The sequence below is a fragment of the Oryza brachyantha genome, chromosome 7 (genome assembly GCF_000231095.2).
Source record: "Oryza brachyantha chromosome 7, ObraRS2, whole genome shotgun sequence".
NCBI classification, from domain to species: Eukaryota; Viridiplantae; Streptophyta; class Magnoliopsida; order Poales; family Poaceae; genus Oryza; species Oryza brachyantha.
In genome coordinates, this window is record NC_023169.2 from 14,187,443 (window position 1) to 14,203,584 (window position 16,142).

The 16,142-nt window shown below is 41.8% G+C and overlaps 2 protein-coding genes across 3 annotated transcripts; both read right to left on the reverse strand.

The window, feature by feature from the left end:
- Positions 1 to 529: 529 nt before the first annotated feature.
- Positions 530 to 7,328, reverse strand: LOC102720539 (protein STRUBBELIG-RECEPTOR FAMILY 3). 2 transcript variants are annotated; one of them, XM_040525936.1, is made up of 19 exons: positions 6,851 to 7,328; positions 6,302 to 6,529; positions 5,942 to 6,071; positions 5,776 to 5,847; positions 5,611 to 5,676; positions 5,450 to 5,521; positions 5,293 to 5,364; positions 5,124 to 5,195; positions 4,976 to 5,041; positions 4,777 to 4,842; positions 4,204 to 4,601; positions 4,051 to 4,107; positions 3,830 to 3,886; positions 3,183 to 3,493; positions 2,815 to 3,083; positions 2,589 to 2,724; positions 1,555 to 1,694; positions 1,292 to 1,448; positions 530 to 1,206 (listed from the first exon to the last, which is right to left on the reverse strand). In XM_040525936.1, exons 2-19 carry the CDS (start codon positions 6,411 to 6,413, stop codon positions 1,120 to 1,122), a joined length of 2,340 nt encoding a protein of 779 aa, XP_040381870.1. In that variant the 5' UTR covers positions 6,414 to 6,529; positions 6,851 to 7,328; the 3' UTR covers positions 530 to 1,119. The 2 variants fall into 2 exon arrangements, with proteins under 2 accessions (XP_040381870.1, XP_040381869.1); XM_040525935.1 differs by having other exon boundaries at positions 3,830 to 3,889.
- A 3,603-nt stretch (positions 7,329 to 10,931) lies between these two features.
- Positions 10,932 to 15,211, reverse strand: LOC107304618. Its single transcript, XM_015839558.2, has 2 exons — positions 14,837 to 15,211; positions 10,932 to 11,667 (listed from the first exon to the last, which is right to left on the reverse strand). The coding sequence occupies exons 1-2, from the start codon at positions 15,209 to 15,211 to the stop codon at positions 11,509 to 11,511; spliced, it is 534 nt and encodes a 177-aa protein (XP_015695044.2). The 3' UTR covers positions 10,932 to 11,508.
- Positions 15,212 to 16,142: the final 931 nt, after the last annotated feature.

Below are 16,142 nucleotides of genomic sequence, written 5' to 3' on the forward strand. Positions count from 1 at the left end.
GTAGGCTACATTCTTTTGCATTTTTTATGGGTTATCATGCACATTAAATAGGTTATCACATCAGTAAAATTGTTGACTTGACAAGGTCATTAAATAAATAAATAAGTTTTATGAGATAAGAGAGAAGTTTTATTCCCATCAAACTCATCTGGCTCGGTTACCTAGTTTAAGTCTTACCGTCTTAGTAACTATGTCATGAAACTATGCATTTAGCCTGACCTTATTATCAGATTTTTTTTTTGTTATGTTTTTCCAAAATACTAAGCTAGATATTTTTTCAAAAAAGTTTCATCTTATCTTTCCAAAATATATTAATTTCATTGTTTAGCTAAATTCAGATAATGTTTCGTTTTTCATCTTCTTGTGTTTATGTTTATATTTCAATTTCGTTAGAAAGACGTGCCTAGCAAGCAAAATTTGTCAAAGCACAAAGATTTCTGGAGTAACTAGAAGAGCTCCTCCCTGTGTTTTTTTCTTCAAAATATCAAACCAGATATGCTGCGCAAACGAAAGCAAACCTTCTCATGCTCGAAGAGATCATCAATATCAGATCAGACTAGAATATCAGATATTCATATCAGCCTGGTACACATTGAATGGTGAGGAAAATATACAGATATGCCAGAGATTTGCCAGAACTGATGTAGCTAACCGACTTCCTTAATGTATCTGCGTCAAACCGTCATAATAAACTCAACACATTGACATACAAAGGAATAAAGTCGCAATACTGACATACAAAGTTTTCTTCACTTCTGAGTATATTTACATATGGAATACCGTCTTAAAAACTACGCAGATCACGTCATGTGATCTGAAACGAAACCAGGCACTTCGAAGTATTGATAGCAGAGTACTGGCTACATAACTATAGAGAGAGATCACGGAGGAGCATCACTGGCTAAATGGCTAGGGGAAAGGGTAAAAAATTGCAGGAATCTGCACATCACCGCTTCACAAGTTCGCTGCTTGGACTTTCCTTGATCGGCCTACGCCTATCGACGGCATGAATGATCAACACCATCTTCGCAAGCGGGAAATATGACTTGATAACTCTTGAAATTTCATCAATGGACCAACTGATCGAGGGTTCCAGGTTTGTCATCCTTTTGAAAGCGCCTACATGGAAGCCTTTGTTGAATCACTCACCATACGAGTTAAATCTTGGACAACTTCAGACATTGAGGGCCTAAACTCTGGCTCATGCTACATAAGAGGAATCAGGTCAGGTCAGCCACACCGGTCCATCTTGGTGATGTTGATGATGATAATATTAATATCAATATCTTACCTGAATACAACTGCTGATAATGTCAGCAAAACGAGACAATGCCTTTTCAGAACACTGCCCTCGAATGGAGGGATCTACCATCTTTGATATAGCATCAATATCGTAAAGCTGAGAACTTGCCCACCGCACCAGATGTTGCTCAGCACGTGGACGTGAACTGCAGTTCCGTTTCCATGAAAAATATTAGAAATCATCTTCAAGCAAAAAAAGCATGCTTGGCTAAGTGGAAGGGAGGCTGGGGTATTGTCATTTTGGAATGCTACCTGTCATAAGGTTTACGCCCAGTAAGAAGTTCCAACATGACAACTCCGAAGCTGTAAACATCACTTCGATCGCTTAATGATCCAGATTCATGCACTTCAGGGGCTTCATAATGGAATAAAGTGCGCATATGGCCAGACAACTGACATTTATGAAAACTACAGTATTTAGCAATGAAGAAATAGTAACAGTCACTCAAAATAAACTAGCAACATTATTCTATTATAACCCAAAGTCCAATTCATTGTATGATGCAAGTATGTAGTTTTGCAAGTCTTGAGAAATTTAGGGGCTGTTTAGTTCGTGAAAATTTTTGGGTTGGGTGTTACATCGGATGTTTGACCGGACGTCGAAAGACTATTTCGGTGACTAATTAAAAAACTAATTACATAGGGTATTAGGAAACAAGGAAACCACCAGACGAATTTTTAAAGCCTAATTTAATCCATTATTAACACATGTGAGTTACTGTAACAGTTATGACTAATCATGGGCTAATTAGGCTCAAAAGGTTCGTCTCGCATATTCCTTCCAAACTGTGGAATTAGTTATCATGACAATATGCGCATAGGAGACACTAAAATTTCCTAAGCAGATGAAAACATGTACAACTTCACAAGTTAGCAATGTCAATTGACATGGTAGACATCTATACTGGAATACAAGGATGCTAACAAAACAACAAAAAATTGAGAATGGATCTAGAACTATATATTATTTGAAGCCTAAATTTGTTAGCTGCTGTCAGCTAAGCATCTTTGCAAAACATAAATATATAACAAGATCACTTTTCATCTCTCCTCGCCAGCCAAGAAAAGGCACACTGCCATCTCAATTGATGCAATGTGATGAAAAGATAGCAATTCGCAATACCCATCCTAAATTTACAATTCTTTCATGTACACTAGCCTTCAGCATAATTACAAATGAACATCTATGATATACTTAAATAGAAGTTGAGGAGGGCATCTGAAATTATGAACAGAGCATCACCATAAAAATCTGATGCCAAAATATTTTATTAACATTATTGTACCTGAGATGCTGATTTTGATGACAGTGCCGCAAGGCCACATTCAGAAATATGCACAACTAAAGTGCTGTTGAGAAGAACAACAGATGGTTCAAAATTCTGATGTACAATTGGAGGTTGACAGCCATCGTGAAGATATCTACAAATACATAAATAAATAACATTTTCACAAATCAATAGAAGTGCACAAAATTAGGAAGAAAGAATAGAACAGTTATAATCTGCTTACTGCAATGCTTTTGCTGCCCCCACAGCAACTTGGAGGCGTGCATTCCATGATAGTGCCTTGTTTGAGTCATCAACGTAATGAAGTTCATCATGTAGAGTCATCTTGCTACAGTGCTCATACACAAGTAATCGCTGATCAAACTCCGCACAGTATCCAACAAGCCTGAGTATGTTAGGATGCGTCAGTTCAGATATGTTCACAACTAGCTCTAGAAAGGCATCCACCGGTATTCTCGAGTTAACAGCACTAATCTTCAAAACTTCCAGTAGCTGATACAAAGCAAATATCAAAGTTCAGAAGTAATGATGGTATAATCAACAAATTCTTCCTACAGTAATTGCTAGAAAGTTTGCCAGACAATTTCGTACCTCTCCGTCTGGAAGCTCTGCCAGATATACCTTACCAAACCTGCTATCTCTTATCAAATTTTCTTCATTGAAACTATTGGTATATTGCTGAAGGGATGCAATAGAGAATGACTTGACGGTAGTTGTTAACTCCAATTTCCCAACTGAAGGTACTCTTCCCTTTCTAGTACGCACGCTGGGATTGACATTGACTTTTTCATTACGCAGTACAGCAGACTGTGGTGGATGGAGTGGTTCCTCCACAAAATTATCTGATTTTTCCATATCAATCACATGTTCTATTTGTTTCATTGCAACCACCCTAGGAGCAGCTGTCATGTAAGTACTCATGTTAACTTTCATGTGCTGAAACTCACAAAGCAGTAAAATAGTACTTCTGCATGTTATTCCCTATGTTTCAAAATATAAGACGTACTTTGTTTCGCTCGGATAAGGCTTTGACCAACAATTACTCTACTAGAATGTGATTGTGTCACACAAAATTGGTGGCATTAGATTCATGTTCAAAAGTATTTCCTTATAGCTATATTTGTGTGTCACATAAATGATATAGTACTATTAAAGCAAGTATTAGTCAAAGCCTTGTCATAATAAAACAAAATATGACTTATATTTTGAAACGGGAGGAGTATTTACTGGTCATTTACCTGGCAATGATGAACCTGGCTTCCGCCCTTCCTTTGCATTATAAACTGCATCTGAAGCTGCTGTAAAGAAATATGGCATAACTGCATCGGGTCAAAATCAAAAGAGGAAGAAGGCAGCTGCCATGCCAATGTTTCTATTAAGCTTTACTGTACCAAAACGTGCAGAATAGCGATGATAAGAAAAATGGCATATGCATTTTTTTAGGTATAACATTGTTCACCTGCTGTTGACACATTCAACTTCTGCTCCTCCCTCACATGAGAAATCACATTTGAAGCTGTGACCACCCAAGAGATTAGTTCAGTCAATGGGCAAAGAAAAAAAGGAAAAAGAAAACTGGAAGTCTTTTGTTTGCGAAGAGATAAATGAAAACCTTTTCCAGCATTATTCTTGAGTTTAACAGGGGGTTCCTTGATGTCTGAAACTTCCTTGATTTTAGGTTCCTTAAGCTTTTGAGGAGACCTTCCTAACTGTTTTTTTGTATACGCATCATCTCTCGACTTTCTTTCTTTGTACTTGGATAAACAGAACATCACCATTAGCACGAGAACTACCACTGATACCACCCCAACAAGAATGTATCCAACAAATTTGACTGCAGAAACAGTATGTTTTCTTGATGGAGTATTCCCTTCTGCTGCATTAGAAGAATTTGAAGGTTCTTTTGTGGGGAGATGCCCTGCTGGAGGTGATACTGATGGTAATGGCGTTGATGCAGCGGGGGGCGATGCTGATGGGGCTATGCTGGTATTGAATGGGTTCCCATCCTTCCTGTGTGGTACATTAGTTTGAATGAACTTTCCTTCTTTTGCTAAACACAAATATGCACACGAAAAACTAGTTGAATTCTTAAGATTAAAGGAGTATATGAGCGATTAATTTGATTTTTAAACATTAAAGTTAGAGCACGATCAACCGAAACAACTCAACCAAGGGAGTTACTTACTTAAAGTTTGGCATGTTCAGTAGCTTCACAGGCACAGGACCAGAGAAAAGATTGTTTTCTATGTTCCTGTTGAATTAATCACCACAGAGAGCAAGACATGAAAAAATAGAGAGGAATAAATCATCTTTATTGAAATAGCAGGTTGCCTGAACTTCTAAAGAAAATAATAAGTAAAAAATCTGTAGTTTTGTGTACATACAAATCCTGGAGAGGGAGATCTTGCAGCACATTAAGGATCCCAGTTATTTGATTATTCTGAATATGCCTGTGATGATAGTATAACATTAAGTAGTTCCCACTACTGAAAATTCACCTTAAAAGACAGCGCAATAGATTTCAATTCTCACAGGCTAGTCAATGCTTTCAAGTTTCCCATGGAAGGTGGCAAAGGACCAGTCAAATTGTTGGAAGAAAAATCCCTATTCAAGAAGGTTGATTGCATTGGTAAGAAACTTCACATTGTCAACTAATGCTAGTAAAGAACAACACTTTGAGCTAACTTAAAATTACTCTTACAAATTTGCAAGTCCAGTTAACGTTGAAAATGCATCTGGTATCTCTCCAACTAAATGGTTGTTATTGAGGGACCTGCAAATGCAAGAAGCATCACTGAAAGTACTAACTTTATGAATCCTGTGAACATGTATAGGCAACAGCTGAACAGCAAACTTACAAGCCTGTCAAAAGTGTAAGTGTTGACAATGTATTTGGAATACTGCCACTTAGCTGGTTACCAGAAAGGAAACTGCGATTGACAGGCAGAGCATTAGTGAAAAAGTTAAAATAACCATATAGATGGTTTGGAAGGGTGACAGAATGACCAAAAGGACATACAAACGCTGCAATGTGATTGGCAGGTTATCTGGTATGGTTCCACCGATATTATTGTTGCTCAGATCTCTACATTGGTAAGCCAAGAATCATTAAGAATCAAGTCAATAGTAGTGTCAATTTGAACGAGATTACCCATTATCTCAAACTCCACACATGCGAGCTTACAAGGTTATTAGCGACGTGAAATTCCCTAGAGTGTTACCCAATTGTCCCCCTAAATTTGCACCATTGAGAACTCTACAAGAAATATGCCACATTGTTAATACAACCAGATAAACAGGTCATTAAACACATCGCATTAACAAAAAGAGAGTATCATAGCAGATCATACATGGAGGTAATATTTGAGACCACGCATTCAACACCCTGCCAGCCTTCATTGCAGGGATCGCCACCGTTTGTAATCCATCCAGGCACTGAAGGCGATCCAAGTGCAGTGTACAAGCCATTTATAGCAAACACTGATAAACACAAACAAAGCACAACAATAAGGTTTTGAAGAACACATCTTCGGAGCATCCTACTCCTACACACAGCAAGTAAAATGTGATAGTACACACAAGGCATCGCCGTCAGCAAACCATAAATAATCTGGGTCCCTAATGATGTCACCAATTCATGATCATGTACAGCTCTCAATTCTGAATCTTAGCAAACGTCAAACTACCAAAAGGACAGTAACAGTACATACCATCTTGCTCATAAGTGTAAGACTGCGACAGCGGCAGCGCGGCGGAGAGCAGCAGCAAGACGACGGCAACCACCGAGAGCAAGGACCTGCTCTTCACCGCACGAACATCCATGAAGGATTTTCCAATGCGGGCATTACCTGACGAGCACTTCCACAGAATGGTGAAGAAAGGAAATCGCCAACTTTGCTTTAATCTCTGCGCGGCGCGCTCAGGTGAATGATGAATATCTGAGGATTGCAGACTGGCGTCAGAAAGGAACAGGTATAGATAGATAAAGATAAAAAAAAATCGCTCAACGCAAAGCAATGCCAACGCTGGAAGAATCTCCCAAAGGAAAAGGCGGCCAAAATTCGGCAAGAAATCCACCGCATCAACAAAAAAAAATCCCATTTTTATCTCTCGCAACCGCACACTCTCCAAAAGAAATCCAAGAACTGCCTTTCCCACCCGAGAAACAGGTTGCAAAAGGGAAAGGAAAACCAGGAAGAAAGAATAGGTAGAAGAAAACCAAGAACAAAAGAGAAAGAGAGAAGATGACAGTCAGATACCTGCAGATTCTTGTCGCTCCGGCACCCCTACGACGACGACCCTACCTATCTTTGCCGCTGCTTTATGGAGACGCTCGCCACCGAAAGCTACTACTACTACTACTACTTCTCACACCACCACCAGCGACCGAGTGCGCCGTCCTCCTTTCTCGCAAACTCCCCCCCTTCGTAATGCGTTTCAATACTCTCCTCGCTCTTCAGTTCTCCCCCGAGCCCGGAAGCCTTGGCCGCTAAGGATTTTTTTGCTCGCTCGGTGGAGAACAGCAGGGACGACTACGAGGCGACGCGACGGGAGGGAGAAAGGGGAAAGAGACGGGGGTGGAATGGATGGATTGGATTGGATCGGCACCCAACGCAGATCTGCTGCTCGCGCAGACCGTCGCGGGGAGGGAGGGAGGGAGAGACGCACACGCAGATAAGCCCGCGGGTGGCGAGCGGCGGCGAGAGCGCGTCTGTTACTGCTGCTGTGCTGTGTGTGCGCGTAGGCGGAGATGGGTGAAGGAGAAAAAGACAAGCGCACCAAAGCGGCCGCTTTTAAACTTGCTTAGCCAGCGCTAAGAATGAGCAATGATTGTGACAGTACCATTTCAAACAAAAAATGATTGTGACAAGTAGCTCTTTATATATTTTTCTTTTCAAAACTAGAAAAATTTACGTGGTGTTTTATTGTTTTTTTTTTATTTTAGTCAGTTCTCCACTTGATTTTTAGAAGATTCAATGAAATTCTCATGTTGTAAAGGAGGCCTAGATTTAGGCTATCTGTTATGTTCATGCGTTACAGAGTGTAACAAGAACGAGGCAATGAAAGTGTGACTAGTCACTAGCTTTTGCTAAAGAGGTGGGTAGAGATAACTTTGTATTTTTTTTTCCTTTCACGCTTTTTTAACCTTATAACCTTCTTCATGTGAAACAATGAGACAGGAGTGAGAAGACGCGATCATTCCACTTACAAAAGGCAGTCATAGTAATTGAATTTAGTTTCGTTATTAAATATGTGATATGTATATTACTCAGTAGATATGTTTTGTGATCATATAGTATATTACGATTATTGAACTTTAAATAAAAAGAATTATAGCTCTATCACGACATAACCAGTGAAAAAAAAGCATCTCAATCTACCGGGGAGCATAAAGAATGATGAACTCCCTTTTCGTGTGCCTTTTCGATTTTTTTTCTTTTTTGGGGACGCAGGACGCTGATGACCATGGATTGGAGACTAATAATGTTGAGGAGCCGTCCGGTACAAGACTGCTCCATTCCTCCTATTCCTGTTTCATGGCGCACAAGGCACGGAGGAATCCAAGGAATGCTTTTGCTGTATAGAATTTGGGCCTATTCGGGGGAGCTTTAGATTCTGAGAAGCAGCTGCTTGGTAGCTAGCTTCTGAGAATCTAGAAAAGCTCATAAACCCAGCTTCTTTATATTCTGGATTTTTAGTTTATTTTCCAGAATATGTAACTACAGATTCTTAGAAGTTGTAGATCGTTTAGGGCAGCTTCTGGCAGAAGCAACTTCTAGAAAAAGCTACACCTAAGACAAGCTCCCCAAACAGGTCCTTTTGTCTCATACTTTTAGCCCAGGATATGGATGAAATCACGAAGAAAAAAAATTAACTTTGGTATGATTCCGATCATGTCATCTCAGAATTTAGAGCCCTATAAATTTCTGCATCCGCAAATAGGCATCAGATACGCTGCCTCCTTTCTTCTCTGTATACACGGACAGAAGACTATCTGTTCACTTATGTAGAGGCATAAGTCAAAATTTAAATTTTTAATAAATTTAAGTAGTTTTAAGGTTTTTTATCGTAGTTTATTTTCTAGATTTTTTAGTTCACTAAGAACATTTTTTATTTACAAATAAATTATTTAGTTTTTTCTAAATAAATCAAATAATCGCCCCTAATTGCATGCCAGCAAACAAAAACATCCTCCCAGTCCCTCGTTTCCACCAGAAAAGTCCGAAACTTTTCTGGCTGCACACTGCACACCAACAATTATTCCATTAAGCAACTGTTAAGCGGCAAGCGCAGCACTAATTGACTAATCAACAGCACTGTCTGGTGGCGTAACTGGTAACGGCTACTGTAATGTGTAACGTGCTGCCCCTCTTGGGAAGGACTAAATTAATTACTACTAATCTTACGTACTAATTACTAAGGGTCTAAGTAGCCGTTGTAGCTGCTGCCGTGTCAGGCCCAGTTTAGTTCCCAAAAATTTTCACCCAAAAATATCACATCAAATTTTTGGACACCTAAATAGAGTATTAAACATAGATAAATTGAAAAACTAATTGCACAGTTATATGAAAAATCGTAAGATGAATCTTTTGAGCCTAATTAGTACATGATTAGCCATAAGTGCTACAGTAACCCACATGCGCTAATGACGGGTTAATTAGGCTCAAAAGATTCATCTCACAGTTTCCATGCCAGCCGTGAAATTCGTTTTTTTATTCTTGTCCAAAAATCCTTCTGACATCTGATCAAACGTTTAATATGACACGCAAAAATTTTCATTTCACCGACTAAACACCCCTCGGTCAGCCTCGCCAATCCACCTCGATCTCGAGCCTGCACATCAGCACCGCATGTCGAATCTATTAATTAAATCCAAATAAAAAAACGACAACGGCGATGCTTTCACGTGCACGAATACCTCACCGATTTTGGTGAGTAATCTGATTTTTAGTACTGCTGATCATCTTCGGCTGTACCAGTACACTGGTACACGAGCAGCAAAAGAATGATTCAAGTTGATGCAGTGGTAATAAATTAGCTTGTCTAAAAGCAGGCATCCACCTGTACGGGGCCGATCGACAAGGGGGCGTACGTGTGCAGTACGAACCGAGTAATGGAGGGCACATGAAACGCAGCGAGGTGTGGCCCCACGGCAACGGACAGGTTGGACGGAGCAGCGGCTGGATTCCCCCTGTCGCCGCCGCCGGCGTCCACCGTTGCCGTTGCCTCGACTAGACTCTGCCCGTTGATCCGGCAGCTAATGACACGCCCGGCTCAGCGTGATGTCGACGCCGTAGCCACCGGGAAAAACCTCATCGGGAACGTACGTCAGGCCCGCAGGCTCAGTGCACGATCTCGACGAATTTTAGACGAATTTCGCAAATGTTGAACATCTCGGCTTGGCTTGAAATGTGCATCTCGAACGGCTTTCTTCATTTTTCGACAACTTTCTCTGTCGAATTTCATTTGAAATTTGTCCATTCAATTGATATTAACAAAAAAAAAATGGCATCTCGCTCATTTATTTTGCACTTTTATTTATGCTTATAAAATCAAATTCGAATTTTTAATTCTAAATTTAGAATTGATTTTAAGTTTTTTTATTGTAGTTTACTTTTAACCATGGCTTTTAGATTGATAAGAAAAACTTTATTTATAAATTATTTTTCCTCTAAAAAAATTGTCGCTTAAAGCGTGTTTCACTTGAGCGAAAAGATAGACACCTTGGTCAGGCATGAAATTCACTACTCACTCGCACAATGAATCACATGTTTTCGCGAGTAGATTGGCGCTTGCATGGGGGTGTTTGTCGTGGCGGTGCCATATCACCGTCTTGACAGCGCCGGTTTGTTGTCTGCCTGCGCGCGAGGCCACCGAGGCTGTCACCATCCGCCGGACGGCGACACCTGACAAGGCAAGCCTAACGGCTTCACCAGTTGCATTGCACTGCTGCAGCCTGCAGTCCGCATCATAATGATCTTGACCGGTGTTAGGATGTAAGCAAACAAGAGTGGCTACTACTACAGCCCACCGAAAGGGAAACGCGGCCAGGCAGCCAATTCATCAGAAGAAAAGCCCCTTCCATCTATCTGTTCGCTATGATACCTTTTGAGGCCTGTTTGGTTTCAAAACATTTTCAGATTTTTAATATATATATATATATAGCATTAAATATAGTTAAAAATAACTAACCACACAGTTTAAAGAAATTTAAAAACTTTTGAGCTTAATTAGTTTATGATAAATCATAACTGCTATGGTACCTCCTATATGCTAATGACAGATTAATTAGCTTTAAAAAATCATCTCGTGACACCCTATATAATTAACTTTTTTAATTAGTTATCGAAATAGTCTTCTAACATCACGTGACATCCGACCTAAAAATTTTCTCGCACTAAACAAGCTCTGATTTAAGCCTGTTTTTTTCAGCGTCACAGGTCACTGGCAGGCAGGAACATGGGCGCAACCAGGAAGAACAAGGAGATGACATGGTAACAGCTACCTTCACATTCTCCGACAGAGTTTCTACAAGATGTGTATCCCATCCTTCCTTCATTCATTCCCTCAATCGGGGAATCTAGACAAAGAAAGCAGTAGCATCGACAGTGAAAACAAAGGCAATCTAACACTAGCAGCAGAGCAAGTGGTATCGGCAGCAAACTCCATGGATCCACCACCAGCCGCTCGCCCGCCCACAATACGGCAGGGGCAGCAGAAACTTGCTTCAGAACGAAGATCCAAGAACTGTACATATAAGAAGAACCTTTCTTTAAACTGTTGTGCTCCTGAATTCCGCCGGAGAGCAGGAGGTACAGCCAGGGGAGGAACGGAAGGAATTCCATTTTCCGGTGATTCAGACAGCAATTTTGCGGGTTTCCCATCGAATGGCGGGGTGGTGTTCAGCATTGCAACGCTAGCTTGGATTTGATGAGGAGCCAGCGAAAGGAGTGGGCTGATGCGAGGGCCACTGGATCCTCTCAGGGGGGCAGGGCGCTGGTGCAGGATGTGCGATGAAAGTTGGCACATTGTGTCCTGGCATCAGGACCGACACACCTTTGGCGTAAACAGGTATCTGCGAAACACATGAGCAAAGTAGTCAATGAGGATGTATCGAATTTGCGACCAACGCGACAACAAAATATGAGATCCATAAATGTAAGCACAGACTTTATAGTAAAAAGCATTTGTAGTTGTATTGTTTTACCTTTTTATACTCTAACAGAAACAAAATAACAAACAGACAATCAAGCTGGAACTTCCTTCCCTAGGAACCAATCAAACTGAAATTAGCAAAACCCAACTGCAAAACGAATGGACATCAAGGAAAACCTCCAGGTCTACAGTAGCGGTATTTAAGGTGAAAGAAATTCTACAAATGGCTACTATGAATGAACTCCTATGGTTCCACATGGGTTTTCAGCAGCCTGCAACTTTGGAATGATCAATGCAGGGACTCACAACTACAACTCGCAGGATGCCAGGCTAAGCAGTTGACCACTCCATCACGCAACCATGTTTTAAGGGCATCAAAGATTCACTGTAGCTAAAGCTTAAAAAAAAATCAAGCTGAGAGGTTTTCATCTATATAATAGTAGCCCGCAGTATAACTGCCACAAATACACAGCACTAAATAACAAAGAAATAGCGGCCTTATAAATCTACTTTTTCAGCCTTTGCTTTAAGATCACCAAGATCGCTGTGTACAAAAGCTGGTAAAAAGAATCCTTGTTTGTATGAAAGCCTGAATCAATTGTCTGTATTTAGGGGCAACTGTGAAAGACTCACCGCCAACAAAAAGAATATATAATAACTGAATGATGGCATTTGACATGGACCATTGTTAACAAACCCTTGTCAGATTTGCACTATGAAGCATGTCTAAAATTTCAACGAGATTATGAAGCCCCCCCCCCCCCCCCCCCCCCAAAAAAAAAAAGAAAGAAGAGTAAGAAAACAAATTGAGTAAAAAATGGGTCAGTTGAGTATATTTGTGCCACTTAAGCCAACACAAATGCAAGCAGTTTTTTGGTAAGTGGCTAAACGCACCCTAAAAAAAAAAGAAAAAAGAAAATCCTACAGTTGGGCCTGCGGGTCAACAAATGTCAGTATTCCTCTGTCCACTACACACTGAAGTGAGAAAGATATTCTCCATCTGGTCATAAATGTTTCATGTTGAGGATAAGATTAGGTCAAACGTTTAAAATTCCGACAATCAATTTTCTATTAGAATAAGTTTATAAAATCTAATAACTACTATATGAAGTTATGATAGTGGCACATTTTTAGACAAATCTACATATATCATTTCTTCTGTTTTTAAACTAAGCGTTTGAGAAATTATTGCTGCTCGAGATTTTAAATGTTTGACCAAATCTTGTCCTAAAGGTCAAATATTTTTAACGGAGGGAGTAACTATGGGGTATTAGCATTGGTGGTAGCTTCTACAGGAAGTTAGACTTGACAGTTAGATCAGTTAATCTTTTTGAGGAATACACTGGGTAACACTAATTGGATTTCAATAATACAGTGGGAAGGATGATTTATTGGCAGGCAATCAGATTAAATGGCGATACTGAACCTTTAACATCAGTGATGTTCATTCAGTTGTATAGTTAACCTTGTCTCTTCATGACAGTCCTTTGGTATAGTGGAGTACATAGAAGTGATGTGGGGTTTTGAAACCATGGCCTTTTGCAACTCAGCATAGTGATCTATCATTACAGTCCAAATTAAGGTTTTCCCATACTTTCCTCCCATAAACATTTCAGGAAACAAAAAAAGAATGTGAGTACAGTAGAAGACAACATGTATCATTCGACTTCAGGTGAGTAGTTCTCAGCTATGGATGCACCAGTTTCATTATACTTATTGTTCTTTCTACCACTGAACCAACAAAAACAGAAGCCGATGCCAGGAGGAAGCCATTGTGAGACTTTCCTATGATAGGAAAAGGATCAGCAGAATTTAGATAGCACAATGGAGTAACACAAGCATACTGCATAGAGCATACTCCTAATCACTAGATCAGTAGTTCATAAGTGTGGATTCTGCAGAAGCAAGGAATGAACTTAAAAATAACAAAGTTGATGCACCAGTAGTTGGAACAACAAAGTTTAAACCTTTAAGAGAAGTAAACAAATTACTGCAAGACAACGAAAGTATTTGAAATATCCAATGCACGTCTAACAGCTAGCTGAAGTTACTGAACACTTTTGATCTCTATGATGTGGCCCATTACGCCATTGAAACTCAATCAAAATTTTGCTGCTGATCTATCCTAACAAGATGCTCCACAAATGCTAATAATTCCCAAACAGCAATGAATGAGACCTCTGCCTGTGGACAGCTAACATTGCAAGACAGAGGATGATTCAGACCTAGGAGTGGCTGCAGACAGGGATGGGCCCTTGTCTGGTTGCTTCTGTCTCCCATATTCCCCTCTCAGATCCATAACCCTTGACGGTTGGTAATGTAGCATCTCTAAAACAAGCACGCTTTTAATCCGCTCTTTTCACAACACAACAGACCAACAGCGCCTATTGAAAGACAGAGCAACATTCCAGTCCTGCCTGGAAGCGATCCTCAGGATTAAGATCAAAATCCCACGCTTCCAAACAGGCCCTTTGATGACAAATTGATAATAGTGTGCTACAGTAACATTTGGATGAATCCCATATGCAGCAGGTGGTCGGGCTCATCGTACAGGACATATGGATACGAATGTGTTTAGAAGAGGCTTGAAGGGTTCAGACATGCCGACCAAACTAGTTAAATGAGTTGTCTTGGAACAAAGCTGCAACACCTGTTCCATTAAATGACCGTAAGTCTATGAGCGGCAATGGAAAGATCTAACTTAGCTCTCAAACGCTGCACTTCCTTTCTTTGATACGCAAGGAATCGTCAATTTTTTTCTGAAGAACATCCTAAAACTTTAAGAGTCAAGAGAGTGTACGAATTCACAACCGAGGTCAGATGCAAGAAATCTAAAATGTCGGAGCTTTGACCCCTCGCCGCTTCTACTTCCTCGTGAAATTCCTCCTGGTAGTGGAAGATGTGGAAAAGAAAGGGCGGGAGAAGTTGCGCGATCGGGTCATCAGATGAGCAGACACACAATAGGAAAGAAAAGCTATACGATGCGATGGGAAAAGCGAAAGCTGCGAAAAGGGCGAGACGACGGAATCATTAAAGCGACGGACGGGGAAGGGAGAGAGCGTGCGGGAGCAGTGCGCCGGTGGCCATACCTCGGGGGACGCGCGACCGTCGAGCTTCCTGGCCGCCTCGAGATCCGAGCCGCCCGGGAGGGCGGCATCGCCGGCGCCGCCGATGCCACGGCGGTGGAGGAGTAGGCGGAGGCGTGAGAGGATCCCTCCTGGCGGCGGCGCCCCCATCCCAACGGGGCCGCGGTGGGCCGGGGCGCGGAGGAAGTGCTCGAGGATGGCCATGGCGAGGAACATGGAGACGAGGATGGCGGTGGCCACGAACCCGAACGACACCGCGCTGACGCCGCTGTCCAGCTGCCGCCACCGCATCTCCTCCTGCGCCGCCAGCGCCGCGGCCGACCCCGCCACGACCGCCCCCGGCCCAGCCGCCGGTGCCATCACCGGCCCTCGCTCCATCCCCCCACCCCCCCCCCCTTCTCCCCCACCACCAACCCCGTCTGCCTCACGACCCGCCGCCAAGCGCCATTGCCGCGCGGTGGTCAAGCTCAGCTCACTCGCTAATGGGAGAGAGGCTGTCGGGCAACGCGAGAGTGGGAGAACGGAGGGGGTCGTCACGGCTTTTCGGCTGCGTGACGAGTGACGAGAACACGGCCCACGCGGGTGAGTCGGGAGTCCCCGCTTCGAGCATACGTAGGCGAGCGGGCGGGCGGGCGGGCCGGCGCGGAGCAAGCCAAGGGGCAGCACGGGCATTTCCTCCGTGACGGACGGGCGCCGCCCTGCTGGCTGCTGCTGCGCGTGGCGTTCTCCTCGCGAGAAGCGCTGCTCGGTGCGGTTTCCGTCTTCTCTCGTAACCGCCCCCCGGGTTCGGGTTCGGGTTCGGCCGCTTGCGATGTGCGAACGTGTGATTCCAAGCGTTTACCGCCACCACCGAATTTTTGTTCGTGTTCTCTGGTACAGCTGCATATTTCCGTTTCATTTGGTTTCTAAAATGTGGATTCAAGTTTATTTAGCAGTATTAAAGTTAATATAAATTGTTCTCTTTTAATTACTCTGGTGATCATTTTTAAATTTTGAGTTGGCTATATTTCCTATTAAACAAATATTTCGTAAAAAATGAATTCCAGTGTATTAAAATCACTTTCGTAAAAATTCTTGTATTGTGGTGTAAATTGAATTCTCAGAGAGTGAGTACTACACGAGCATACAATTTGCGACCGGAAAATATCAAATTTTGTATGTTGTGAGTAGTGGAGGAGCTACGGGATATACCAGATATGTCCTGGCATACTCTACACTTCTATAGATTGCATATCCAATATATATATATCATATATTGTATTTAGTTATGGTTTCAACTTAATCCATGAATTTAAGTCTTACTTTCTCC